The following is a 27,938-nucleotide window of genomic DNA, read 5'->3' on the forward strand; positions in this document are numbered from 1 at the left end:
CCCCTCCCTCCCCCCCGCCACCCGTGCGCCCTTGCCCCAGCCAGGCCCAGATGGGAGGAGACAAAGGGTTTGGGGGACTAAGCACTTGGATTCTCCAGGTCGGGCTAAAAGGCCCAGACCGCGGTTTGGAGGGATCTGGGGGGAGGCCAGGTAGCCTTAACTGGGGCGTCGGGGGCGTGACGAGGTCCAGCCCCGCCGCAGGGGGAGGGGCCCCTCCTGAGCCACTGCCCGCCGTGGCCCCTCCCCTCCGGGAGCCGGGCGGGAGTCCCGGGCCCTGATTGGGCGGCGCCGCGGGCCGCGCAGCACGACCAATGAACGCGGGCGGGGCGCAGCGGCGGGCGAGGGAGGGAGAGCTGTCTGGAGCCGCGGCGCGGGCGGTCTGAGCTCCGCGATCCCAGCCCGGGGAGAGGCGGGTGGGGCGGGGCGCGAACCTCGGGAGCGAGCCTGGTCGCCCGCCCGGCCGGCCGCGGAGACTGTCGCCAGGCGCCGAGGTAGGGGTCGGTGGGGAGGGGACCTGGGGCGGGGAGCGGGAGGGGACGAACGCCTGAACGTCTGCTCGGAGCCTGTAGGGAAGAGGGATGGTCTACGAGGCCGCGTCTAACGAGGGCCTCCGGGACCGCATTGGTGCGGGGATCCTCCCCCCTTTTGGGGGGCCGGATCTACGAGGTACCTCCCGGAGCCCGCTTCTATCTGCGCCGGCAGCCTGGACCGCATCTATGCGGGCACTCCGCCATCTGCGTCGCTTCCCCAGCTCTAGCCTGCGGGGCTGCGTTCATACCCGGCGCACTACCCACCCCCGCCCCAGCCGTGGGTGGGAGGCCGTGTCTCTGCAGAGTGGGCCCAGACCTGTGCACCCACGTGTGGATCAGTGCGGAGTGCTCCTCCTACACGGCTCTCCGCTGAGTCTTCCTGCAAAACCTGGGGAGAGGCGGGGTGGGGGGTGGGGTTCTGGATGAATGGGACAGATGTGGCGTGTGGCTTTAGCTGCGCAGTAGTCCCCCTGGATGGGGCCGGGGTGGAGGGGTTGGAAGAAGCGGGCACTGCGGCTTCAGGGGCCTAACAGGCACAGAATTGGTGGCTCGAATAGTGCACACGTGCGCGGGGACCTGTGTGTGGTGTTTGGAGGTGGGTGTGCGTGTCACGTGGACACAGGAGTGTGCCTGTGTGTCTGAGGGGAGCGCATGACTGGATGGAGTGGTGTGTGAGGGCCGATCACATGGACGTCGGCGTGCGACGTCGGTGTGCGCATCTCTGGGGGTATGTGTGTGTCTGGAGGGTGCAGAGGTGTGTAGAAAAGGTTATGCCCCGGGTCCCAGGACTGTGCCTTTGTGGGTGCATATGGGGCTGTGTATCTGCCAGGTGGGCCAGGGCATCGGGAGGATCACAAGGCTCGTGTCCTTGAGGATGCACTGGCCCCCACACAGCCCTCACTCCTTCATGCAGCAGGTACAGATTGAGCACCCACTGTGTGTCAGACCATGTCCTAGGCTCACAGACTCTGGGGACCCTTGCCTCCTCCTTGGCCTCTCACCCTCAGTCCCCACAGCGGGCAGGGGGATCATTTTAAACCTCATCCAACTGGGTCATTGCCCTGCTCAGAACCATCCTCTGGCTTTTGAGGCCTCCTGGTCTCTGTCCACAAACCCCTCCATAGTCAAGCCCTGAGTCCCAGGCTGAAAATGGCTGTCTGTCATGCACAGTGAGAACTTCCATCCTCTCCCCTCTGAAATCCTTACTCAGTGGTCATGAAAGAGCTTACATACCACCTCCTCCAGGAAGCCTTCCCTTGGGCCAGGCACAGCAAATGGCTGGGCCTTCTCATCCAGGTGTAACTCTGCTTGCCCGGGTATCTCTCACGCGCAGAACCCCACTCCAGCAACATTAGCCGCTTGCTGTTCCTCAGACTGTGAGCACTATCCCGCCTCACAGCCTTTGCAGGTGCTGGTTCCCCTGCTGCAGTGCCCTTCCCAGCTGTGCACACTGCCTGCCTCCTCACTTCCTCCAGCTTCTACTCACATTCTACAGAAAGGCCTTTCTGACCACACTATAAATAGTACCCCCCAGCCCCTACCCTTGATTCCCCTTACATGACTGTATTTTTCTCCATAGCACATACCACTTGACATATATCATCTGTTAATTACTGCCTTTCTTGTGTATTGCTTCTTGCCCCTACTAGAAATTAAACTGCCTGGAAGCAGGGACTTTGTCTTTGTGCTTCACTGTTTTATTTCCCAGCACCTAACATGGGAGGTGCTTATGGGATGTTTGTTGCATGGATGAGTGACTCTGGATTTGCATCCCAGGAGTCCGTGTCTCTGGTTGCTCCCTACCCTGTGAGCTCCCTGTCTGAGGCTAGGTCTGCTCTTCTTCTGTCCTCCAGATTCCAAGTTCCTGGAAGGCCAGGTGTGGGAAAATTGTGACCACATTTGCGTGTTAGAAATACTCCCTGTAGCAACTGGTGTGGAGGAGGGTGTGGAGTGGGGTCAGGGTATGAGCCTGGAGGTGGGGAGACTGTGTGGCAGAAGCAGTGGGAAAGAAAAGCAGAGGCCTAAGTCCTAACTTAGTGGCCTCACCCAGCAGTGGGGAGATCAAGGAGGGCTCCCAGAGGAGGAGACATCTGAGCTATCCTCCAGCAGCAAAATAGAGGGAGGTGTGTCCCTGGCAGAAGGCACAGCTTGTACACGGCTTCTGGCAGCAGAACAGAGTCTGCAGTTTGGGAAGCTGCGAGTGGCGTGATGCAGCCAGAGTAGAGAGTAAGTGTGGGGCTAGGGGAGCAAGGATGGGCGAAAGGGAGAAGATGGGCTCCCGGGTTTCTGGAGAACTGGGAGGATGACGGTACTTTTACCTCTGCAGCAGGCAGAGGAGGAAGGGCAGTCTTGGGGGAAATGCTAAGTTGAATGGGAACCCTGTGGGTCTGAGCTGCCCAGGAACATGGTGGGCAGGAGGCAGCTGGCTGGAAAGAATTGGGCTGGAGGTACAGACCTGGTGTGGAAGATGAGGAGGGGCAGAGATAGAGGGTGATGCCCGGAGACCATCAGCCAAGATGTGCTGAAGATGCACTGAGGGTTGCCATGCCAAATTGGGTACAGAGCCCACCTCAGTGCTTGGGGCCCCTCCAGGGATGATGGGAGGGGCGTCCTCACAGTAGGCATCCTCAAGCATGACTTGGCACTAGATGCCTGGGCCTCCCTCAAGGAGAACTGAGTCATCCCGGGCGGAGGCAGGAGCTGCAGAGGGTACCCGTTGCCAGGGCTGTCCAGACACTTGTCAAGAGCATAAGCACAGCGCCTGTGAGGCAGCCTGGCGATGTCAGCGCGACCTTCTGTGTCTGGCCTGGATGGCTAGATCGCCTCCTTGCAGCTTCCCCTTCTGGCCAGTTTTTGGATGGCCAGGCCATGTCCTCTCTGCCTGGATGGTAGGGGCCGCTCAGCCTGGCCCTGAGATTCACAGCAGCCTTCCGGAATTCAGAGTGAGGTCTGAGTGGTGCCTGAAATCATCCCAGGAGGGGCTGCTTGAACATTTGGACAAGAGCAGGGTCTGCCTGCTCTCTCCTGTCTGGGCCTCCTCCAAGCGACCCACGTGGGGGGGGGGGCACATCCTGAGGAGGAGGCCAGGCCAAGCAGGCATCTGGAACCAGGGTCTGCACGCTGGAAGTAGCCAGACACCTGGGGGCGGGGGGCATAGCCTGAGGGGGTTAATGTGCCAGGCCATCCTGGAGCCAGGGGGCAGATATGGGGTTCTACACTGTACATCAAGGCTCTCTATCTTGGTGGCTTCTGGATGTAGACACATCCTAGCCCCGTATCACTCGGGGCACGGACTGCTTCTCTGTCCACGATCTCATCTACTTCCTTCTATAGCCCTGGGAGTTGGCAGGATGGCAGCCTCCTGCTTGATTCACATGCGAGAAAACGGAGGCCCCAAGAGTCTCAGTGACTTTTCCAAGGCAACACAACCCAAGTCTGGGAGGACAGGATTAGGGTAGCTTTTCCCAGTGAGAGAGGGCCTGAGTCTGGTCATTCTTGGCTACGGGACCGGGCTGGTCCCTGGGAGGCTCTCCATGCCCATAGAGTCCATGCTGGGCCATGAGCCTGGGGTCCTAGCCTGTCTGTCGGTCCTTCTATTTGCCCATGTAGCCCCTAGTTGCCTACCCAGTCAGTTTCAACAAAGTGTCTACCGAGGCCTCAGCTTGGGGAGGACCCTGAGAGCACCCCTGGGTGGCCCCTCAGAGAGGGGTGGCACCTGCCCAGGACACACAGCCCAGCCTGGTGGACAGGTGACCATGTGGGAAGTTCAGACTTGACCTTCTGAGATCAGGTGTCCATGCAGACCCCACCCTGCATTCTGGAGCTCATGTACAGGAAGACTAAAGGCACCCAGTGCACATTAACACATTTACACACCTACACACCTGTGTAGACCACACCGCTAGAGTTCTGTCCCCATGCAGATGCGCTTCTCTGTGTGGACTTTTCCACCCCCGCCCCCCACAGACGCACACCGTGACCCCAGTCCACATCCCTGCTTGCACACGTTCTCTCATGTGTGGACACATGCCCTCAGATGCATAGCCTCAGGTGCTAGGCCCCGTCGCCTGGACATGAGGCTGGAACTTGGGGCCTCCCCACTGCCTCCTGCGCAGACATGCTTAGTCACCTGAATTTGATCCAGGCAGGAGGGAGGGTGGAGGGCCTGACGTCAGCCTTCATAGCCGCCTTATGCCGCCTGCACATCCATCTGGGCCACAGCGTGTCCTAGGCAATTGCAACAACAGCTGCACAACAACTCACTTTTACGGAGCTTCCCCAGTGGCAGACTCAGGCCTGAGCCCGGTATGGGTAGTGTTCACACCTTTTCACCCCATGACTACCCAGTGAGGTGAGACTGCTCTTAGCCCCATTCCATAGATGAGAAAAACTGGGGCGCAGAGGTTGAAGTCACCGGCCCATGGGCCCACACCAGGAAGAGATGGAGCCTGCAGCCTGGCTTTGGAGCCTGGGTCCTTAACCAGGGAACAGGACCCCAGGTTGGAGGAGAGGGACTTCTGCCTTGATTCACTGTGGGAGCCTGGGCCCACCCTTGGCCCTTGCTGGGCCTCACTTTCCCATCTCAGAAAAGGGAAGGAAGGGAATTAGAGGAGGATGGCTTCTTGCTGGGATAACAGCTTCAGGGAAATCATATGCAAATTGTATGGGCCAGGGCCACCTGTGGCCTCTGCCCATCTGGAGGCTGCAGAGCAGAGAGCTGGAGCTCCTGATACTGATTCACTCCCTACCATGGACTGGGGCCCTGGGCTTGTTGGGGTCCCCTTTCTGAGGCTGCTTTCCCAGGTCTATTGGCGACAGCACTATAATGATCACTATGGCAACCACTCATTCATTCAACATATATTTATTGAGCTCCTACCATGTGCCTGGTACTGCTGCAGATACCAATGATCTTATGGAGACAAGGCAGACAAGAGCCCTAATCTATGCATTTTATATTCCAGTAGAAGGAAAGGGGGGCCTATATGGGGTGACGGTGAGGGGCAGCAGGATGGTCCATCTCCAGGGAGCAGTGGAATGGGCCAGCCAGGCTTGGAAGGCTCCCTTCAGCCTTGGCTTCCTCCTTCCTGCAAGTGGCCTGCTTCCTAAAGCCTCCCTGATACATCAACTGCATTCACGGCCCACCCCCCCCCATCTCTTTTAGGGAGGACTCCTTGATGCCTCAGCCCTACTCACCTTCCTCACCTCCTTTAGAGAGGCCTTCCTGATGTTCTAGCCCTACCTGGCTCCCTCACCTCCTCCAGGGAGGTCTCCCTGATGTTCCAGTCCTGTTCATTCTCTCATTTCCTCCAGGGAGGCAGCCTTGATGCTCTAGGCTCACCAGCTGCCCATTCCTCTAGGTCCAGCCTTCATGTCTTTTCCTATTGCCAGTCTGGATTCCCTTCCCCCTTCCTTTCTGTGTGTCAACATCAGCTCTACCACCTTTGGGTTTCTACTCAATTCAACACACTGTGTGCCAAGCACAGGGGTTCTGGATGACACCCTTGCCCACTATCCATCTCTAAGCCTTGTTGTGGCCCTAGGGAATCTGAGAAGGTCCTGCATCAGAGTACAGAGGGAGAGACTGAGGCTCAGAGTCAGGAAGGAGCCTGCCTCAGACCCCACAGTAGGTTGGCAGACAGGATTGGAACCCAGTCCAGGATCCTCTGTGGCCAGTGGACTCTAGTGAGCCCTACCTCCTTGACATCTGTCAAAGCAAGGTGATGGGGGAACAAGGGCTATGTTCTTAAAGTCACTGTGTGAGTACAGAGGAAGTTAGCACCAGACAGGAAGGGCAGAAGGTCAGGAGTCCACTCATTTCCTTTTCCTTAGAAGATGCTGAGTCTGGCCCAGGAAGGAGGAGGGGCATTGGGCTGGGGTGGGGCAGAGATGGAGTCCCAGTCTGAGTGTCAGGATTCAGCCTGGGGTCAGGGTTCTGCCCAGGGTTGTGGTTGAAGGGGAGGGCTAGGGCTAGGGTCGGACATTGGTTTGGGGTTCAAGCTGGGCCCAGTCCTTAGCCTGGGGCCTGGTTTGGGACTCAGAATGCAGTAGGGTCAGGGTGGGTGTAAGGCCAGGCCATGGAGAGCATTTCAGCGTGAGCAGCTGTGACAAATATTTTAGGCACACAAATAAATTGGAAGGAAAAAACCAGGAAAAATAAGGAATGACCCGTTAGTTTAGTGGAGTTTCTCTTAACAGCCACCAAAGCAGCAGCTCCTCCCTAATGGACCCTGTCATAGGCTACAGACTCCACTGGGGCAGGAAAGGGAGTCATGGGGGATGGCAGACTTGCTCGGTGGTCCTGGAGAGACCTTCCTGGAGGAGATATGTGACTGGCTTGGAGTACCAGGGAGGCCTCTGCCTGACCAGCACCCAGCTCAGCTTCCAGCAGCAAGACTGGAATGCTCTGCAGTCAAGGGTGGGGCTGGTGAGTCACTGGGCTGTCTGCTGGATGGGGCCTGAGCTGACCCTGGACTCTGTTTCTCCCAGTGCTGCTGGGCCTCTCTGTCCGGACTCCAGAATATCAGCTTCTCCCTGCTTCCCTGTGAAGCCGGCAAGGCAGACATGACCATCCCTGTTTTACAGATGGGGATACTGAGTTCTAGAGGGCCACGATGCAGCAGAGCCAGATGAGCTCCCGGAATTCCTTTAGTTAGTAGGGACAGACCTGACTTTGGATGCTGGCAACTCAGGCAGAGGGATCAGGTAGGGCAGAGTCACGGAGGTGGGACCTAAGGGTTGTGGCTACAATGGGAGAAGGGCCTGGAAATCTGACCTCCATACCCTGTGGCCAGCATTGAAGCTTTCTCTGTCCTCTCTTCTCAGGTTCCCAATAAGGCTGCACAGAGGACCCCCTTAACTGTGGCAATGGAGCGGGGCCCAGCAGTCTGCTGCCAGGACCCCCGGGCAGAGCTGGTGGAACGAGTGGCAGCCATTGATGTGGCCCACTTGGAGGAGGCAGGAGGTGGCCCAGAGCCTGCCAGAAATGGTGTGGACCCTCCGCCAAGGACCAGAGCTGCCTCCGTGATCCCCGGTGGTGCTTCAGGACCCCCCCTAGGCCGGCCCAGCCTCTCAGCTAGGAAGTTCTCCCTGCAAGAGCGGCCGGCAGGAAGCTGCCTGGAGGCCCACGCTGGGCCTTATGCCACAGGGCCTACCAGCCACATCTCCCCACGGGCCTGGCGGAGGCCCACCATTGAGTCCCACCACGTGGCCATCTCAGATGCAGAGGTTGGTGGGGCAGAGCTAGGGGGTCCCCGTGAGCTTCTCGGTGAAGATGCTTTTCTGTCCCGGCCCCTGCCACACAGCTGCCTGGCCTTTGCTTTTGCATACCCCCCAGAGTTGAAGAGCCTGCTGTCTCACAATATGGCTCTTCCCACCAGGGGAGCTCCGACTGAGCCAGTCACTGCCTCCTACAAGTCCCGCCATTCCTACCCTTAGGCCAGGCCTCAGAAATAGGCCCCTCCCTTGTCCCCCAAGAAGTCCTCTTAGAGATTTGAAGATAGGTAGTATGTCTGCCCTCCCTACCACGAGTCTAACCCAGCTTTAGCCCCCCACTTCTAATCTGCTTCTTAGAGTCTCCTCTGACTCAGAAGCTGCCAGTGTGTTTCCAGCCTCTGTTCTTGCTTCTGTTTCTCTGTCCCACTGGCTCTGTCCTTGCCACTTAGATCTGAAAGTGAGTCCTAGTACCGAGCGAGCGATCTACCGATTGCAGAGCCTGGGCTTTTTATGCCTGAGTGGGGACTCTGGTCTCTTGTCCCTAAGGCTCTCCTCATCTTTCTTGTCCATGCAGCCAAGACCTTGCATTTAGCTGCTTCTAGAAATACTTGCTCATGTGTTTCAAACAGATGAAGGTCTCCCAGACGCCAGCGCTCAGGCAGGAATCAGGGCATTTTTCCTTCACCGCTTCCTAGGCAGTAAAGTACAGCCATGGCTCACCATTCATGTTTGCAAACACCATCCAAGGCCTCTTGTCACTTTTGATGGCATGGACACCGCCACGTTTCCCCCCATCCAGACTTGAAAGGTTGATGAGATGTGGGGTCTGAGAGTGAGGGGCCCAGAGCCAGGATTGGGCCCTGAACAGGCTCCTGAGGTGGGATCCACACTGCCTCTGGGTCAAACTTTACCTGATGTTCCCCTCTTCCTCCCCTCCCCCCCACCCCCAGGACTGTGTACAGCTGAACCAATACAAGCTGCAGAGTGAGATTGGCAAGGTAGGACTGGGGCAGGCGGTGGGGACTTTTCTCTTGAGGCTTTGTGGAGGCAGCCTCTCAGGATCCTCTGCTTGACAGTTCCTTCTCCCCTGGGAATGTGAGGCAGAACCAGAAAGGCCCCAGCTTAGAGGTGAAGAGAGTTTTGTCCTCTAGGAGGTATCCAGGGAGGGGTGGGAAATAATTCCCCATTCCTGATTCCTTAGTTTTTGATGGAAGACAAAGAGGGACTGAGGGAGCATAGAGCTGTGTTGAGCCCGGCAGAGGCAGTTCCCGGGGCGCAGGAACCCTCTCCCTGTCTGCCAGAAACGTATGCCTGCTGGGGGCCAGCTGGTGGTGGGGGTGGTGGTGGGCTGTGGAGGGAGGGGGCCGGAGCTGTTCGGGCTGCCCATTCCCTGAGCTAGTCCGGGGTGGGGCTGACCAGTGCGTATTTCCAGGGTGCCTACGGCGTGGTGAGGCTGGCCTACAACGAAAGTGAGGACAGGCACTATGTGAGTCTGGGGATGGGAGGGAGGTGTTGCCCGGGGCCCGGCCCCAGAAGCCTGGGAAGTGGGACGCTGCTGTGCTGGGAAGACCGAGGACAAGGTTGCCTCTAGGGGGCGTGAGCTCCTGTCCCTAAGGGTATGCTTAGTAAAAGGAGTAAGCTTCTTGACCCTGAGAATATGCCCGCAGAGGCTGGGCCCCTCTGAGGGGAGAGCTCCAGAAAGGCTTATTGGGGAAACAGGGGGAAGACCTAGACTCAGATGTGGCCGCTTCCTAACCCGGCTTACCCACACACCTAGGCCACACCTTCAGCTCTGGTGGCAGTCACCAAGTGTTCCTTTCTGGACCTCTATCCACATATAACCATCCTGTTCCACCAGCTCCTGGTGGCTACCCACAAGTGACATTTCTGCCCCTCCCTCCTCAGGCAATGAAAGTTCTTTCCAAAAAGAAGTTACTGAAGCAGTATGGCTTTCCACGTATGTATCTGCTGGGTCCTGTGCTTGGGAGCTCCTTGCCTGGGGCCAGAGAAGGAGGGGACCTCGGTCCCTAGCTAGTTTTTTTAGGGCTGGGGTAGAGGTGGGGACAGCATGAGCAAAGGCCTGGTGGTGGGAATGTGCTTGGTGGGTCGGTCTTTTTTTTTTTTTTTTAAGATTTTATTTATTTATTTGAGAGAGAGAGAATGAGAGACAGAGAGCACGAGAGGGAAGAGGGCAGAGGGGGAAGCAGACCCCCCGCTGAGCAGGGAGCCCGATGCGGGACTCGATCCTGGGACTCCAGGATCATGACCTGAGCCGAAGGCAGTCGTTTAACCAACTGAGCCACCCAGGCACCCTGGTGGGTCAGTCTTATAAGATTCTTGCTTGAGGCTGGTTGCAGGGCCATGATGAGGCCCAGCCTCCTGCAACAGGGGCTTGACTCACCTTCCTGGTCACAGGTCGCCCTCCTCCAAGAGGGTCCCAAGCCACCCAAGGAGGACCAACCAAGCAACTGCTGCCCCTGGAGCGAGTGTACCAGGAGATTGCCATACTGAAGAAGCTGGACCATGTGAATGTGGTCAAGCTGATTGAGGTAGGAAGCAGTGGTGAGTGGCTGGGAACTTGTGCCCAAGTCCTGTGCTTAGGAACACTCAGCGCAGACCTAGGGCTCTCACTGCAGGAGTAATGTGGCTAAGGCCTCCAAAGACAGAGCTAGACTTGGGGTGGGGGCTATAGGGAGGCTTCAGGGGTCAGTTTAGGCTGGTCTGGGATGTTCTCAAGGTCTCGGTGAGGTTAAGGGGCTCAGGGTTGAGGGTCCGTGATTTTTGAGGCCTCGTCTATCTGGTGCCTGCACAGTTCCTGCTCCATTGTCTGGGGTCACTGCAGAGCATCCTGGGGGTACTGGTGAGTACAAGGAAGTCTGGGGCTCCCACCCCATGCCTCCCCCACCCGTACTCCCATGTCTGTTCCCTCTGACTAGGTTTTGGATGACCCAGCTGAGGACAATCTCTATTTGGGTAAGTGACTCAGCTCATTCCCAAAGCAGCTTACCTGGGGTCAGTCCGAGGGCTCCCCAGGGACACACATGAACTTCAGATGGGCTGTGTGAACATGTTCTCAAGCCCTGGATTCCCTTGCCTATCCCTGCCAACCCAGGCTTAGAATATCAAGTTAGATTCAACAAATATTCCTAAGCCCCCACTCCAGTAATCAGAGAGACAGTGGATCAGGTAGATGCAGGAAGCAGGCTATGGGATATGGGTTCCCAGACCCTGTCTGATAGTTCTGTGCCTCAGTTTCCTCACCTGTAAAATGGGGACAATGTATCCACCTCATAGGGCTGATATGAGGAGTAAATGAGTCATTATATACAAGATTGTTGTTAATGTTAATTTCATGGCTGGGTTTAGAGGCCCTGAAAAGGGGCAGACAGAACACTGGCTTAGGAATTAGGGCCAAGACTTTAGTCTTCACTCCCTGTCCTACCTGCCTATCTGCTATGACCTTTAGGAAAATTCCTGACCCTTCTCCAAGCCTCAGTTACCTACCCCCTTCCCAGAAAAGGAATCCATGCTGAATCAGATGAGGCAGATCCATAGTAAAACTACTCTCACCCATTTACTTCCTCTGATACCCTGGGACCCTTGTCCCATCCCTCCCTCAGGTATGCTTGGATGCCTGACCCTCTCCTATCTTCCAGAACACGGGAGGGACCTTGGCATCACCTACTTTGCTAGCCTGGCTGCACCTTACTTACTTTTTCTTTTCTTTTCTTTCAGTGTTTGACCTCCTGAGAAAGGGGTGAGTTCCCCTTCCCAGTCAGGCAGGCCAAGTCTAATCCAGGCCTTCTTTTCCCTCCCTGTGTCCCTAATCCCAGGATCCCTACTCTAGGAGAAAGCAGAGGCCAAGGCCCTGCCCTTGGGGAGCTCTAGTCTGGGGGAAAACAAGAGACCAAGAGGACAATTCTTTGAAGTCTGATGGGGGTCAGTGAGGCTGGAACATTCAGTGAGTCCTCTGAAAGAGGGGGTGGGTTTTGAGCCAGGCCTTGAAGAACTGGAAAGATTATGAGGGAGGAGAGGGAGAAGAAAGGAGTGTTTCTCAAGCAAATATGTAGAGATGGGGCTCTAACCTGGATTCAAATCACAAACAGTTCTTTCAGCTTTACAAGTTTATGAGTTGGGTGGGTGGGACTCCATTTGCTGCCATTTACAAGAGGGGAAGCTGAGGTTCAGAGTGGGAAGTGGCTTGCCCAGGGTCACACAGTTCCAATTCATGTCTGCCCTATTTGGCCTTCCCAGGGTATTTGCAAAGCAGCAGACATGGGGTACTGGGCACAGGCCTGGGTGGACCAGAGGCCCTAACTGTCCAGACCTTGAATATAGGCTACGTATGGCTTGTGATTTGTCTCTCTGCGGGGAGTGGGGGTGCTAAGAGTAGCATCCTTCTCAAGATTCAGAAGCTTTCAAATATTTTTGACCTTCATATGTTTTACATTGCCATGCATATCTGTAAATGAAACCAAAGTTTTACAAAACATTGCATATCTTTATTACATGTGATATACTCTGATAATTCTACTTCATTAGAGAAACAAAGCATTAGCTAACCACTAAGAGGATTTCATGACCCTCTATTAGGTCTAGACCTACAGTTTGAAAAACGCTACTCTGAATGACATCTTTGTAACAGTTCGGTTATGGAAAATTAAGTACTTAGAAGAAGGAATACCGAGCCAATCAGAAATTAAGATAAAGCTAATTTGAAATTATAATGATTGTAAAGGAATATTTGGGTCTGTGTGTGTTTTAAGTGTTTCATTATATGGGAGAACCAGCTAATGTCTTGGGTTCTGGGGAGCAGTTTGGGCATAGAGGGCTCGCGGGGAGTCCCGAGGGGCCTAAATGGCCCAGCCCCTATCCCGCTTCACCAGCTAGTCTGCTTTTACTCATTCTGATTCAGCTCAACACTGCTCCTCCCCACCCTTCCTGTAGGCCGGTCATGGAGGTACCCAGCGACAAGCCCTTCCCGGAGGAGCAAGCTCGTCTCTACCTGCGGGACATCATCCTAGGCCTTGAGTACTGTGAGTGAGGGGCTGCGTGCCCCCGGAGCAGGGGTACAAAGGAGGGAGACACCGGAAGGGGTGGGGCCCAGGCTGAGCTAGCTCTTGGCAGTTCTTGTCTGTCAGCGCGGATCTACCAATCAGCTCCATGTGGGGGCGTGGCGTGGGCTGGGGGCGGGGCCTAGCAGCTCCTGTGGGAAGGGGAAGGGAGTGGTGGCCGACTTCCCTGGATGCCTGGATGCCTGGATGCGTGCGGGTTGCCTCGCGTGGCTAGTCACCATCAAGTCGGGCTGTGCCTGGGGTGTTCTCTGTATCTCTTCTGCTGAGTAGTTCTTAGCCAAGGCTTAACCTGTGCACGGGGCCTCAAGAGATGTAGGAAGGGAGAGATTTACATCGGCTCTCTGTGCTGTCACGGGTCCTGTGGGTGCGGAAGGGTGTGTTTACTGTGAGGGCCCTCAGGTGATGAGAGCTCAGGAGGGAGGATGTTAGCATGGCCTCTCTCTCTGGAATGCACTTATTCATTCATTCATTTGCTTCGCTTACTGCATTCTTATATGAGTACCTGCTAAGGGACAGCTAGAGGCAAGGAGATGACAAAGACCCGGATGGGAACTCCGGGATCTCACAGCCTCGTGGAAGGAAGGAGGAACGAAGCAGGCAGCTATAGTGCAGTGCCTGCTAAGGCTGGAGAGGCCCACGACTGTCAGAGCACTGAGGGGAGGCTTCCTGGAGGAGGCCACTTGTGACAGGGTCCTGAAGGATAAGTAGGAGTTCGCTGGCCAGGCTTGAGGGACGATGGATGGGAGCGAGTATGCGGAGCAGAGCCTAGCAGAGGCACAGCGGGCAGTGGGCATGTCCTATTTGAGAATGGGGAGAAGTAAAGTCTGGCTGAAGCCTGGCCCTGAGGGTGGTGAAACATGATGCTGGGAAGCTATTCAAGCCACACCAGGAGGGCTTTCCTGACTTTATCCTGTCAGCATTGTCAGCCCCTGAGGGCTTTGAGAAGGGAGGGGCATGACAGGATTTGCATCTTAGAAAGCTCTTTCTGGCAGCTGTGTGGTGGCTAAGTAAAGGGCAAAAGGTGGCCAGCTGGTTAGGAAAGAGGCTTTTTCTACAGCCCAAGTGACAGATGGTGAGGCCTGGATCAGGACAGTGTCAGTGGGGAGGAGACATGAAGGAGGTGAGCGGGAACAGCGCTGGATGACTGATTGGCCATGGGGAGGGGAGGGCCCTCAGACACCTAGGTTTCTGGCCTGGTTTGAGGAAGCGGAGTGGTGCCCATCTCTCTAGAATCTTAGCTTGGTTTATCAGGAGCATATTCTCTCCCTGAGTGAACAGGGTGAGGACCTAGCAGAGATGACAGGAACCAGGATTATCTTTCTCTCATTTGAGTCGCTCCAGTGCCCTCTAATTAATACTCTCTTTGTATATATGGGGAAACTGAGACACACAGACAGGAGGGCTTTGCAGATAGTCCCTCTCAAGGGTCTAGACTTATGGGAAGGGGGCATTTCATCCTGGGTGTGAAAAGTGGCAGCCACAACCCTATACCAGGTTGGCTTCCACCCCTTCCTGTCCTGGGCCCTTCCCTTCAGCTGAGGGCCTGCTGTCCTCCATCCTCTGTTCTCTACCCACCACCCAAAAACAAGCTAATCCCATCTGGCTTTTGGTAAAGCCTTATCAAGACCCAGCTAATCATAGTGAAGGGCTTCCCAGAGCCCATTGGTCAGAACCAGGGGCTGGACAGGCAGATGAATGGAGGCACCAGGCACTGAAGGTGTGATTCTGTCCTTGTGATTCTGGTCCTCTAGGGGAGGGTCAAGGCTTCTTGGGGAAGGCTCTGTGGTCAGGGAGCCCGGGCCTGATTCTTAAAGATGGGGCAAGTGCAGCAATGCAGGTATGAGAGCAGTCAGATCTGGAATATAGCTTAGAAGTTGAGCTCATAGGACTTGTTGATGAATAGGATATGGAGTCTGAAAGGGGAGTTGGGGATGATCCTGAGGTTTTTGGCCTGAGCAACTGATAATGTGCCATTAACCGAATAGGAAAGACTAAAGGAGGAACAGGGGTCTTCTGTTTTGTTTGTTTGCGGGGGGAAGGGGGGGTACGTTGCTGACAGAAATCAAGGTCTGAATTAGACGTGTTATTGAGAAATATTGAGATCTACATTGAGATGTCTACTGGATATCCACATGGATAAAGAGCCCAAGTTCAGGGGAGAGGCTAGGGTTTGAGATAAGAATTTGAGACCACTTTCCATGGTCAAATACACAGCCCCTCGAGCCTCTGCCCTCCAGTGGGTGTGTGTCAAATCACTCGTTGCAGCAGGGTCACAGGACCACTGGTTTGGTTGTTACTGTTGTGTGACACTCAGTCCCTTTGCCCGGAGCCTTCCCGCCCTCCAGCTCTCCTCTCCTCTTTCCTCCTGCCCTTTCCATCTCTCCTCCTCTGCAGCATCTTGGGATCTGCTGGTGCAGGGAAAGGTATTTGCCGAGTGGGGAGCCCGTACGTGGGTGGCGTGGGTAGACTCGGTGCCTTCTCTCAGCTGGGTCGTCTCTGGGCATCTCAGCCTTGAGAGCCCCATTTTCCTGGCAGTCCCAGAGTCAGGGAGCAAGGTGAGCGCTCAGCGTCCTGGAGAAGGCTGCTCCTTACCCCCGCCATGTCTATCCCAGCAGTCCCAAGGCCTGGAGTGCCCTCTTTCTCTGAAACCGCTTCAGCCCAAAGTCCCTACGCCTGAGGCGGTATTTCTGCAGGATACTTCACTATTCCACCCTAAGTCCAAGAAGGAAGAACATCCCTGACCAGGTGGGGTGGGGGAAGAGACTGGGGAAATGTTCTGACAGGCTTTGGGACTGCGGATAACATGAGGGAGGGCGAGACATGGCCAGTGGAGAGCCTCCCTTCCCGATTTCCTCCGATAGCCCCCCTCAGCAACAGGTGTCTTGATTGCCACAGAGAGCACTGCATTTGGAGTCCAAAGACTCCTCAGAGTCCAGTCCTAGCTTTGCTTCGAACAGCCTGGGCTGGCCTTGGTCTCTCCACCGCATCGTGGAGCAGAGGGGGCCCTAAAGTCCCTTTCGAGGTCCTCCTGAGACAAGTGTGTGCATGGGCTCCTTCCCACCTAGAGTCTGAGATGGGCTTCCCTGGCCAGGTGAGGGCAGGGGGTGGGGGTGCGGGCTCCAGGCATTGGTCGCCCGCACCAGCACTCAAGCTGCCTCTCTCCGCAGTGCACTACCAGAAGATCATCCACCGGGACATCAAGCCATCCAACCTGCTCCTGGGAGATGACGAGCATGTGAAAATTGCTGACTTTGGTGTTAGCAACCAGTTTGAGGGCAACGATGCTCAGCTGTCCAGCACAGCCGGGACTCCAGCATTCATGGCCCCTGAAGCCATTTCCGATTCTGGCCAGAGCTTCAGTGGGAAGGTGGCTTCTAGGACCTGGGCTGGGTTGGGGTTCAGGCGGACGGGTGGGATAGCCTGCAGTGGGGCCTCGTTTCCAACCTGAGGGTGTCAGGGTCCTTAGGTCTCAGGAGTGAACACTGAACATGGTCCTCTCCTTCCTGTTTGCTTCTTCCTGGGGTCTTGGAAAATCTCCCCAACTTTGGCCTCCTCTCATTTTCCAGCAGAATGGCCCCAGGCCTCCCCTGCAGATACTTTCTGCCCGCTGCTGTGTGCTGAGTGCGGGCCGGGCTGTGAAACAGAGCCCAGACAGCCCAGCTCGCTGTCCTTCTGGAGGTGGTGGAAAAGAGCAGGAGAGCTCATGTTGGGGAAGAAGTTGGAGGCTCCCCTCAGACTCTTTGGAGATGGCAGGGTTTGAACTAGGCCTTGAAGAATGGGGAGGATTTGAGCATGAGGTGGAGTCCAGAAAATGTACGAGAGCACTGAGGGGCACAGGGAAGGGGGCATGACGGGCCTTGGGCAGAGTTTAGAAGGCGGCTTGGGGACTTGGGGTTCCTCCTAACTGCCAGAGGCAATGGGCACAGCTTTCTGAGCAGGGGGCTGCAGTGTATGTAGTGTGTTCCCCTGGGCACATGCCTGTTCTCACCTGCCAAGGAGGCAATGGTTAAGAGGCATCTGGACACGTGTGTGGATGTGGAGCTCAAAAGAGAGGTCAGGGATGTAGATAGAGATTTTTTTAAGAGCTTCTAATTTGGATATAATTCCAAATTTACAAAAAATTGCAAGAATAATACAAAAAAACCCCTCCCATCTATCTTTTTACTCAGATTCACCAATTATTGACATTTTGTCCCATTTACCTTTTCACCATCTCTCCCTATATTTAAGTGATTACATTTTTCTGAACCATTTGAGAGTTAAGTTGGAGACATTATCCTCCTTTATCACTAAATATTTTAGCAGATATTTTCTAAGAACAAGGACATTCTCTTACATAACCTCAGTACGATTATCAAAATTAGGAAATTTATCATTGATACAAGACTAAACGACCTTATTCACGTTTCTTTCTTTTTTTTTTTCTTAAAGATTTTACTTATTTATTTATTTGGGAGAGAGAATAAGAGAGAGAGAGAGAGCACATGAGAGGGGGGAGGGTCAGAGGGAGAAGTGGACTCCCTGCTCGTTCCCGGGACTCCAGGATCATGAGCTGAGCTGAAGGCAGTCGCTTAACCAACTGAGCCACCCAGGCACCCCCCCTTATTCACATTTCATCAGTTGTGTGGATCCTGTCCTTTAATGCCGCGCCCCCCCCCCCCCCCTTTTTTTGGTCCAAGATCTGACCCAGGGTTAGTCACAACATTCAGTTGTCACATCTCTTTGTCCTTTAATCTGGAGGATTTCCTCAGCCTTTCTTTGTCTATTCTGACCTTGACATTTTTGAAGAGAACCGTCCTGTTACTTTATGGAATGATGTCAGTTTGCGTTTGTCTGGTGTTCCCTGGTTGGATTTAGATGAGGCATCTGTACCAGGAATATGTAAGTAGACATTGGAGACTCATTCACATATGAGAGAAAGTGGAAACCAGGAGAGGAGATGGGGTTCCAGAAGGGGGAAATGTAGAGAGAGCACATGTTAGAGCCCAGGATATGGGGGAGCTGTGAGGAGCTGTGGAGGTGACCGAAGGCCAGGGCCTTGGTATGAGCAGGGGCTGTTTCTGGTGGCAGAAAGAAGGTAGATGGTGACTTCTCCAGTGGATCATCAGGAAAACGGATGATGAGCTGGTTTAGTGAGTCTAAGTTTAGTACATACGATGGTTTCTGGGGTGCACCATGGGTACAGCTAATGTGACCCTGTAGGTAAAGGTAGTTTTGCATCTGTTGAGTTAGAAATGTATCTGGTTTGGGTCTGTTACAAGGGGACTTGGAAACCCTGAGAGGTAGGGGCCCTGTTCTGGTCATCCCTGTGTCCCTAGTGCTCAGCATAGGGTCAGGCATAGAACAAGTGAGTGGGAGTTATTTGTTGAGTGACTACATGACTGAGGAAGGAGTTCCCCAATATGCCCTCTCCCACAGCCCATGTGAGCTAGGTGAGGGAGGGGTGTTGGTTCGTTTTGGGGGACTGATAGGAGCTGTTTCTTCCTAGGCCTTGGATGTGTGGGCCACTGGGGTCACGTTATACTGCTTTGTCTACGGCAAGGTGAGTGTTGGGTGGGCTGGTGGAGCTGGGCGGGCCCAGTCCCTTGGCACCATGGGCTGGGCCAAGCTGAAGCAGGATGAATGACAGCTGCAGGCCCTTCCTTTGTGTCCTAAAGTAAAGCGACTTTTGAAAGGGCCCACCTGGCTCAGAGAGGACTGAGGGAAAAGCTTTTTTCTGTTTTCTCCCAACCCTTGGGAGGAGATTCACGTGAAGGAGCTCCAGGATAGAAGACATCCCAGCGGGAGGTGTAGATGGTGGTGTGGCCACCTCGCCGCCAGGGCTCTCCCTGTCCTTCTGGCCCTTGATGCCATTCATTCTTTCATTCATTCACACATTCACTCATTCGTTCTACAAATTGTCCTTGCCTTTTGCTCTGGGTCAGGCCGGGCCTTGAGAACCCTCGACACTGACTTAGCGGAAATCGCTGTCCACAGGTGCTCCCCGTCTAGTGACTGCACTGAGAGGCAGGAGGGAACCTCAGTGAGTGTGTTCACAAACTCCAAGCCCTGGGAGTGGAGGCCGTTCTGCAGGTGGTCATAAGGCCAGTGGGCACATCCAGCCTCATAGTTCCCTCAATGACTCATTTGTTCAGTCAGTGTTTGTTGAGCACCTACTGTGGGCCGGGCCCTGAACAAGTTAGACAAGGTTTCTCCCATCTTAAGGAGCCCAGAGCTGCCCCCCCAACTCTGGCCACACCAAGAGATGGGGTCAGTCCCCCAGGGCAAGTTGAGGCCCTGGGCCTGCATCCTTTGTCTGCTTCTCCACCCAACAGTGCCCATTCATCGATGATTACATCCTGGCCCTGCATAGGAAGATCAAGAATGAGGCCGTGGTGTTTCCTGAGGAGTGAGTTGTCCTTCAAGGGGGCTCCTGCCCACCCCCAGGGAGGCGTGTCTGATTGGTAGCAGAGCATTTGCCCTTTGAAGGCCCCACCCCAGCCTGCAGATCTGGAGGTGGGGGTGCCGCTTCCTGGGAGGGGCCCCTGAGTGGACTGGGCGGAGAGAGGGCAATGGGACTATGGAACAAGGTCTCAGAGACATCTGATTGGATTCCATTGTACAAATGGAACTCTGAGGCCCAGAGTTGGGCCGGAATGGCCCCGGGTCACACGTTCACACTGCGCCTTCTCTAAAGGCTTCTGTGGGGTTAATGGCATCAACCTTACACACACCCTGGAACCACGGGGAGCCTCTACTTTCCTCACTGGGGTAGGAGGGCTTACAAGATAGCAGTGTGCTTCCCCGTATTGTAGATGGAAAATGGATTCAAGAGAGCAGTGTGCCTCCCCGTATTGTAGCCGGAAAATGGATTCAAGATAGCAGTGTGCCTCCCCGTATTGTAGATGGAAAATGGAGGCTCCAGAGGAGAGTGATCGGCGGGTCTGGGATTTGAAGCTACTCCCTCCCCCTTATGACTGAGGCCTCTGAGCCCAGAGGGACTGTATGGAGAGGGCTTCCTGCTCCTCTGTGGCTCTTCTGATTATGGTATTGGCTACCACGGCTGCTTACCTTTCAGGGCCCTTCTGCCATCAAAGTCCCCTGGGCAGGTCAGAAACCAGCCTGGGTTGGTTTGTCCTCAATGACTCCTGCTTTCTTGTGCCCACTCCCAGTCTGGCCCCCAGGCCCTGTTGAGTCTACGTCATCATTCTCTTGACTCCATTGCCACCTGCACCCCTAACTGGTTCTGTCCTCAGCCTTGTCTAGCCACCTTGTCTTTGGTCTCCCTGCTGCCAGCCTCCTTCCAGTCCAGCCCCCACAATCAGGCCAGGGTGACCCTGATAAAGCACGGCATATCTCACCACATCTCCCACTTAAAGTTTTTCTAAGGCTTCACAAAGCCCACATGAAGAGGCCCTTTCCTGGCCCTGGCATTCAAGGACCTCTGCCACCTCCTCCCACGTAGCACTAGCCAACTGAATTCCATCCCTGCTCTATAATTGCCTGTCACTGTACCTTTCCTCCTGCTGGACCCCATGCCAGAGATTTCTTCCTTCCCAGCCGAGGAGTTGTGAAAGGGATTAAGTGTCTAGGACAGCAGAGGGATCCAAGGTCAACAGTCCCAAGAGTGAGTTCCTTCTCTGCAGGCTTGGACAGATGGGCTTCCCAAAAATGTTGGTAGCCAAGAAGCCTGGAGTTTGGGCAGAAATAGTCCAGGCTGATATGGGCTGAGAGTCCTGCCCCCCCCCCCCCACTTCCCCTGAGTCTCTCATCCCTGCCCTCACTCTTCTGGGTAGCAATGTGTCAACCCACTAATCTTTCTGAGCCTCAGTTTCTTCCTCTGTCAAATGAGAATCTTTCTTGGCTACCTCCAGGCAGAGGACAGGATAAGATGGAGAGTGGGGCAAAGGCCCCTGGTGTCCCATAAAGTGACTCTTCTCACATTATCCTCACCATCTCTGCTACTAGGGGGTGCCCAGTACCCCTGGGACTGCATTTGTGTTTGTGGCCCCTGCCTCCTGCGGGAGATGGCTTTACTTCCTGTTCAGGAAAGAAGGATATCCATCTACTTGTTCTGAAACTCTCCCCTTCTGCCTTGATATCTTGGGGTATCCCTCTTGCTCTTGAAGAAATGAGGGTTGGGTGTGTCTCTGCCCTGACATGTACTATGCAGGGAATCCCAGAGCAGATGGGGATGGAGAGGTGGGCAGGAAAGAATCCTCAGTAACTATCTCTCCTTCATCTCCTCCCCCCCCCCTTTAGGCCAAAGGTCAGTGAGGAGCTCAAGGACCTAATCCTGAAGATGCTAGACAAGAATCCTGAAACAAGGATTGGGGTGCCAGACATCAAGGTTGGGGAGCCAGAGGTCTTGGGCTGGGCTGGTTTTGGATACAACAAACAGGCCTCAGTTTCTCCTTCTACAGAGCCCTACACCAAGATACATAGATTATATATTGGGTTTGGATTTGGGGTTTGTGGGCTTTGGGTCCCCTCAAGGCAATTGCTGGTTGAATGCCCGTGGTCCTTTGCTGACTGGGTGTCTGTCTATCTGACCTCTCCCTGCCCTCCCAACTTTACAGTTGCACCCCTGGGTGACCAAGAGTGGGAAGGAGCCCCTTCCCTCAGAGGAAGAGCATTGCAGTGTGGTGGAGGTGACGGAGGAGGAGGTGAAGAACTCAGTCAAGCTCATCCCCAGCTGGACCACGGTGGTAAGGGGGTGAGGGGCAAAGGCTCCTTTGTCCCGGTAGGGCCTAAGGAGGGCTTTGCCACTGCCTGAGACTTGCTCTGTGCTGGGCCCTGTTGAGGGACAGAGGGCCATCTGGTCGGCCAGCCCCAGTGCTGATCCATACTGAGGCCCTGCTGGAGGGCAGTGGGGAAGGAGGGCATGTTATTCAGCCTCATGGTAAGGAGACCAGGAGACTTGGTGAGGAGAGTGAATGATTTAAAGAAATATACTGCCCTCACTGAGTGTCAACATTCACCATGACTGGAAGAAGCATTTCCTTCCTTCCTTCCTTCCTTCCTTCCTTCCTTCCTTCCTTCCTTCCTTCCTTCCTTCCTTCCTTCCTTCCTTCCTTCCTTTCTTCCCTCCCTCCCTCCTTTCCTCCTTCCCTCCCTCCCTTCTCCCGCCCTCCTCCCTCTTGCCTTCCCTCCCTGCTTCCAAGCACTGTTCTAGGTGCCAAGGACATGACAGTAAGAAGGCCTAGGAAGTTTTTGAATTGGAGAGGTGGCCCTGTGCCCTTTGGACCCCATCCATGTGCTCCCTCTACTTTCCCCTCACAGTTTAGTTTTTTCCATCTTCCTTTGGACATCTTCCATATTAACTGTTGGAAGTTAATTCATGTAGCCCCTCGTGGCCACTGAGAACCATGGCCTGCCCTGCACTGGGGTATCACAGCGAGTCGGGGCAATCACAAGGCAAAGGGAGAGCTGGTGCCTGTGCGGTAGGTGACATCCGGCCTGTGCACACCAGCCCTCCCCACTGGGTCCAGGCCCAGCTAGAGCCAGGTGGCCAAAGTCCTGCTCATTCCTATGATCGGTAGAGCTCCAGGACTCTCTGAGGTCCCTGGAAACAGTCAGCTCCTGTAGGGTCTCTACTGCTACGTCCTTGGTCTTAGCCACCCCGTCTCTCTCCTTAACCACTGGAAAAGCCTCCCAAGTTGTCCCCTGCTTCCACCTTCATCCCCACTATGGTTGCTGCTCAATTCAGCAGGCAGGGTGGTCCTAGTGACTAATCGTGTCACTTTTCAGTTGAGACCGTCCTCACTTAGGCTCCATGTCACTCAGAGTAAGCCACAGCCTTGACCGCCCTAGAAGACACTGCACAGACGGCCCACCTCCCACCCCCTCTCCCCGCTGCCTTACCTCTCCTCTCCTCCATTTGCTCAGCTCTAACCACGTGCCACCTAAGCTGCTGCTCCAGAACCTTCCTCCCTGGGGGATGCTCCTTGCCCAGATATCTGCAGGGCTCACTTCCTCACTCCCTGAAGGGCCTTTACTCCAAAGTCACCTCAGTGAGAAGGGAGCCTTCCCTGGCCCCTTATCTAAAATTCCCACCTCCTCTTTGTCATACTATATCCTCCCACCTCGTTTTCTTTTTTTCTCCTTAGCCCTCACCACGAACTAGCATATACTCTACTGATTTGTCTTATTTACTGCATGTCCCCCAACTAGAATATAAGCTCCATGAGGGCAAGAATTTTTGCCTCAGTGTGACGCCCATGCCTAGAATAACGTCTGGCACATGGTAGGCACTCGATAAATGGTTGTTGGTTGAATGAATGAATGAGTAAAAGAACAACTGAATGCACCCCGACACTAGGCACATGTGTCGGGGGGGCAGGGGCCCAGAGCTGTCCTTGGCGCAGGAGGAGGGTCAGAGTCAGAGAACCAGGGTGCGGCTTCTGCTTCTCTGCTCCTCGTGCCGCAGCCTCTCCTTCACTCTGTCCGTCCCCCCTCAGCTACAAGGCATTTCTCGATTGCACTCCCCATGTCCTCAGGATAAAGCCCCTGCTTTCAGCCTGGCACCCCAGACCCCTCATGGTCTGCTCCTGGCCTCTGGGCACCCCTATGCCCCAGTTGTGCTGAGCTCCTCGCCATTCCCAGAATTCACCCTTAACCATCACCCCTTGTGCTCTTGCCATTTCCTCCGCTTGGAATTCTCTTCCCTTCTCTGTGGACTGAAAGGGAGCCTCAGCAGGGCCCACCCAGGAGCTTTCCCCTTAGGGAGTCAGATTGGAGGCTGCCGGTGTGTCTGGGAGCCTGGAGGTCCTGTGCTCCTCACTCTGTTGTGTCCTCCCCAGATCCTGGTTAAGTCCATGCTGAGAAAGCGTTCCTTTGGGAACCCATTTGAGCCCCAAGCTCGGAGGGAAGAGCGATCTATGTCTGCTCCAGGAAACTTACTGTCGTAAGTACCAGTGGGCTGTGGCCTGCGGGGTGCTCCCTGGGTGGGGTGGGGGCTCTCGCTGTCGCTGGGCTGTGCAGGCTGAGCCTGGAGCCTGGGGACTCAGCCCGGTCTCAGAGGAGGGCCCCGTTTGCACCTCTGTTCTCAGCGCACCGCAGCCTAGTAGAGGTTTGTAGGCATCACGTCTGCTCCTTGTAGAAGGTTGCCTGTCTGTGGAAGGAGAGGCACTTTTGCTGACTCTTCCTGGCCTGGGGGAGTGTTCGCTTTCCTGAGTAGCCCATGCTCCCTCCAGCCATTGCTGAGGCCATGTGCTCAGGCATCACTTTGTAAACGCTTGTCCAGCGAGTAAGTATGGACAGGCAGGCTGATAGGGCCAGGGAAGGGAACTCCCATTTGCCGAAGGCTTCCTGCAGTGAACCAGGCATGTGCATTCACCACCTCCCAGGAGAGATCAGAAAATCAGCTCCCCAAACCTCTGTGAGCCTCGTCCTCAGGTTTTCCACCTTCTTCCATTAAAATAAAAGTCAGTTTGGGATGCCAACAAGGCCTGCTGGAGTTTGTGCACAGACCTACAGAGAGAAAATCGGGAAGGGGTCCTGGACCAGAAAGTGGTCCTGGGACCTTGGTTGCCTTCCTGTGGCCTGTGAAGGGTGCTGCAGAGGGGAGACATTGTGCACCCCCCCATCTTCTGCCCCTCCCACCCGCTGTGTGGAGAAGGCGTGCTCCCTAGAGAGGTGAGTGCCACACGTTGTCCGGGGACCTCAGCCTCTCTGGAAGGAGTGGCATCATTTGTGCTGTGCAGGGGCCCAGACACTGGCTTCGTGCGAGGCCATCCTTTTGTAAGTGGGCTCTTCAGAAGTGTCAGGTCCCATCACGGTGGACAAGCTGGGGTCTGCTCCAGCCAGAGATTGCTTGCACCTGGTAATATCCATATACCAACTGCTTGCCCTCCACTTGACAAACTTCCTGGCCAAGGGAGGTGGAGGGGTGGGCCTTTGGAGAGGCCCTGACAGTACTGAGCTTATTTTCAGCTCCCCATCTCTTCTCTGGGCTCCTCTAGGTCTGCAGGCCTCGATGCTGGAATTGGGTTTAGTGTAGGGGATCACATATTTAGCATCCAAACAGAGCCCCTTTTGAGAGTGAAAGAGGAAGCTGTTACTAATTATGGCAGGACAAAAGGCGTTAAGTAGGACCATGATGATGAACAAACCTGGATGGCTGGTTACCCCAGCTCAGTGCCAGTGACTCCGCGCCCCCTAGTGGTGGCACAGGGCAGTCACAGGCTAAAGAGACCTAGTCCACGTGTGGCACAGAACTGGGTCCCAAGAATACCACTGAGCAAGGCAGTCGTTAGTCACTGTCCTTTCGTGGACGTGTTAATGGGGAGAAAGGCTGGTTTACTCATCTGGACTGTGAGAGGGTTGGGCTTAATCCTTTTCAGCTATAAAATTCTATAATTCTGTGACCCAAGTTTAATTTTGAAAAGCAGGTTTTACCTCATCAAAGTCCCAACATTTGTCCTTGATAGACTCTGTTTTTTATGCTTTGGGATAATTGGCGAAGCTCTACAGTGGAGTTAAATGGGATTGTTTTTTTTTTTATACCACAATCTATTCATCAGTCATTTTAAAAAGAAAAATCTTAGGAGAATAATCAGATACAGGAATCCATTAACTCTGTGACAGAATTCCAAGACTGATAGGTAGACTCTGCCCTGTGAACAAGGCAAAGAAAATACAAAACCAAAGCCCCTCTACCCAGGATGCTGGGGGCTGAGCTAGGCCGCCATGGCAGGCCTGTGACCTAACTGCTACTCAAGGATGCGGGGCAGTCAGCGGGTCAGCTCGTGAGCAGCTCTGGGAGCTGGGCTGGGAAGTCTGTGCTTCATCTCCAAGCAACAGGGAGCCACAGAGGGTTGTGGGCTGAGACCAGGGATAGGGAGACCGGCAAGGGGCCACAGTTCCGGGGGCAAGGCTGAGGCGAACTTGGGGAAATGGCGCTGGTGGGGGGTGGGGTGGGCAGGGGGCAGTGGTTGAGAAATTGTGGAAAGGAATGGCTGTGTGTGTGTGTCTGTGAGTATCTTCCTGAGTGCATGTTCTGATCCCTGAGGTCCCTCTGCCCCTGGTGTCCCCTGAACAGGAAAGACAGGTGTGGTGAAGGGGGCAAGAGCCTGGAGCTCCCCGGCGTCCAAGAAGATGAGGCTGCATCCTGAGCCCCTGCATGCGCCCAGGGCCACCGGCAGCACGCTCATCCCACGCCTCCAAAGGCCCACTGCCCTCATGCCGACAGCCGCCCCTGCGGGCAGGGGGTTGAGGACTGTGGCCCCTCTTCCGGCCCTCCTCCTTCTGTCATGCTGCATGACCTCAGCGCACAAGTCCAGGGACAGGATTGGAATGTTCGTCATCTGGGGTTTGGGGGCAGGGCTCCCATGAGGCCTTTCTCCTCGTCCTGGCTCTCCCTCGGGGGGACGCATCCTGTGGGAAAGAGAGGTACCTGTGGTGCCTTAGAAACCCCACCTGGCTCGCTGGCAAGGCAGGAGGTAGGAAACCAAGCTAGCGGGTGGAGGCCTTTGTTTACCACCACGGCAGAGACCTCCTACTGGGAGTCAGGCAGGCCTGGCTCAGTTGTCTCATGCACATGGAGGGCTGGACCTTGCCCACCTCAGGGGTTCCTGCAAGAGCTCTTGTCTGAGAATGCTGATAGGGAGGCTCTGAGCCCTCAGGGGGGTATTCCTGGGCCTCACTGAGGCAGGGGCCAGCAGTAGAGGATTCAGATTCCTTTTTTTATTGTCTCTTACTTTTAACATTGTGGTGGGAGTGTGGTGGTGTGTAAAGGCCTCCTTGGGAACATCTAGAAAGCTCTCCCACAGCTTTGGGTGGTCCCCAGCACACTCACCATTATTTGGCAGCCAGGTGGGGTGGACTGACTTTCCTTGATTGTTTCACACTCGGTGCCATCTGGAGAATGGGTTAAATGAAAGCTTTGGGCAGAGGCCTGAGCCAGGAGCACCCACCTTGCCTGCCCACTTTACTCCCTCCCTGCATGGCTCCCGTGTAGAAGAGACACCAGGGGCAGGCCCGACCAACAGCTCTGGACTCAACAGGGCTGTGGCCTTGCAGATGCTGAAGTAACTGGAATCCAACCTCGGATCCTACACTGGCCTGCCCATCTGGCCCCAGAAGCTGCCCTCACATTCCTACAACGAAGGACAAACTGCCCAGGTTGGAGGCAGCCTGGAAGTGGGACCCTGGTGGGGTGTGCATGCTGGCAAGTGGCCACACTGCCACTGCCTCACCCCCAAGACAGTTGACATTCGGCCGGCACGGAGCTAGTGTGCTGGAGCGTGTGTGTGGACCTGGCCATGCTGGGGCAGACTTGATCTTCTCCCTGGAATCTGTGCCTGGCTGGCTTGGCGCTGACCGACCAAATCCTCAAGAGATTGACCCCCAGAGGAAAATAAAACAGGCCTCAGATGCCTCCCCTGGAAACATGGGCCAAACAAGGGATTTCAGTTGCCTGTGCGGGGCTCCTACTGCAGGAAGGCTGGTGCTGAAAAAGAAAGGGCGGCTGGGCCGGAGGAGCGTGTGTGTCCTGCTCATCTTTGTGCCCATGGGTGTATGTTGCACCTCCATGCACATGCATGTGCGTGCCCCTCTGCTGCACACAGCACGCCTGCACGTCTTGCACTGGCACATGCATCTGTAATATAGTTTCTTTGTGTCTTTAAGCTATGAGCAGAATGTGGCTCATTGTCAATGGGCCCACAGTTCTCCCTAGCTCCTCTGCACTAAGGCATTGTAACCCAGGGCTTAAAAAATAATTCGGTACTGTTTTTAAGAACACTTTTTTTTAGACTTCATGGGAGGCTAATCACAGATCCACAAGTTTCCTTGAGCATCTCTGCGCCGGGGCCTGGAGGGTGGGAGTTTCAGGGGGCTACATCCACCAGGGCTGCCCTCGCAGACCTCAGAGGTGGGCCTGGCTCCATTGCCCATGTCAGGGCCTGGATGGGGTACTCACCCCATTGCTGAGGGTTTTGGTTGGCGTATTGTTCTTGAATGTAGCACAAGTGATGAACAAACTCCATGAGAGTGTTTTAAAAACTAACTTCCCAGGTAGTGAGTTAAAAACAATAAAAGCCCTTTCTTGAGTTCAAAACAAAACAAAACAAAAACTTTGTGTGTACATTTTCAATATCTGGATGTGTGCTCTTTCTCACCAACTGGATCACTGGCT

General features: G+C 54.9%; 1 protein-coding gene across 3 annotated transcripts; it reads left to right on the top strand.

Moving 5' to 3' along the window:
* Positions 1 to 330: 330 nt before the first annotated feature.
* On the top strand, positions 331 to 27,893 carry CAMKK1 (calcium/calmodulin dependent protein kinase kinase 1). Of its 3 annotated transcripts, XM_064583423.1 has the most exons (17): positions 332 to 491; positions 7,116 to 7,235; positions 7,356 to 7,757; positions 8,696 to 8,743; positions 9,178 to 9,231; positions 9,651 to 9,702; positions 10,161 to 10,294; positions 10,682 to 10,718; positions 11,481 to 11,502; positions 12,693 to 12,781; positions 15,988 to 16,187; positions 18,309 to 18,362; positions 19,135 to 19,208; positions 21,062 to 21,149; positions 21,379 to 21,507; positions 23,602 to 23,705; positions 25,842 to 27,893. In XM_064583423.1, the coding sequence occupies exons 3-17, from the start codon at positions 7,398 to 7,400 to the stop codon at positions 25,912 to 25,914; spliced, it is 1,518 nt and encodes a 505-aa protein (XP_064439493.1). In that variant the 5' UTR covers positions 332 to 491; positions 7,116 to 7,235; positions 7,356 to 7,397; the 3' UTR covers positions 25,915 to 27,893. The 3 variants fall into 3 exon arrangements, with proteins under 3 accessions (XP_064439494.1, XP_064439493.1, XP_045745630.1); XM_045889674.2 differs by lacking the exon at positions 7,116 to 7,235; XM_064583424.1 differs by lacking the exons at positions 7,116 to 7,235; positions 9,178 to 9,231 and having other exon boundaries at positions 331 to 491.
* The last annotated feature ends 45 nt before the right edge of the window (positions 27,894 to 27,938 follow it).

The sequence above is a fragment of the Mirounga angustirostris genome, unplaced genomic scaffold, assembly GCF_029215605.1.
Source record: "Mirounga angustirostris isolate CCGP_5_RB_7025 unplaced genomic scaffold, mMirAng1.0.hap1 SCAF_17, whole genome shotgun sequence".
Taxonomy (NCBI): domain Eukaryota; kingdom Metazoa; phylum Chordata; class Mammalia; order Carnivora; family Phocidae; genus Mirounga; species Mirounga angustirostris.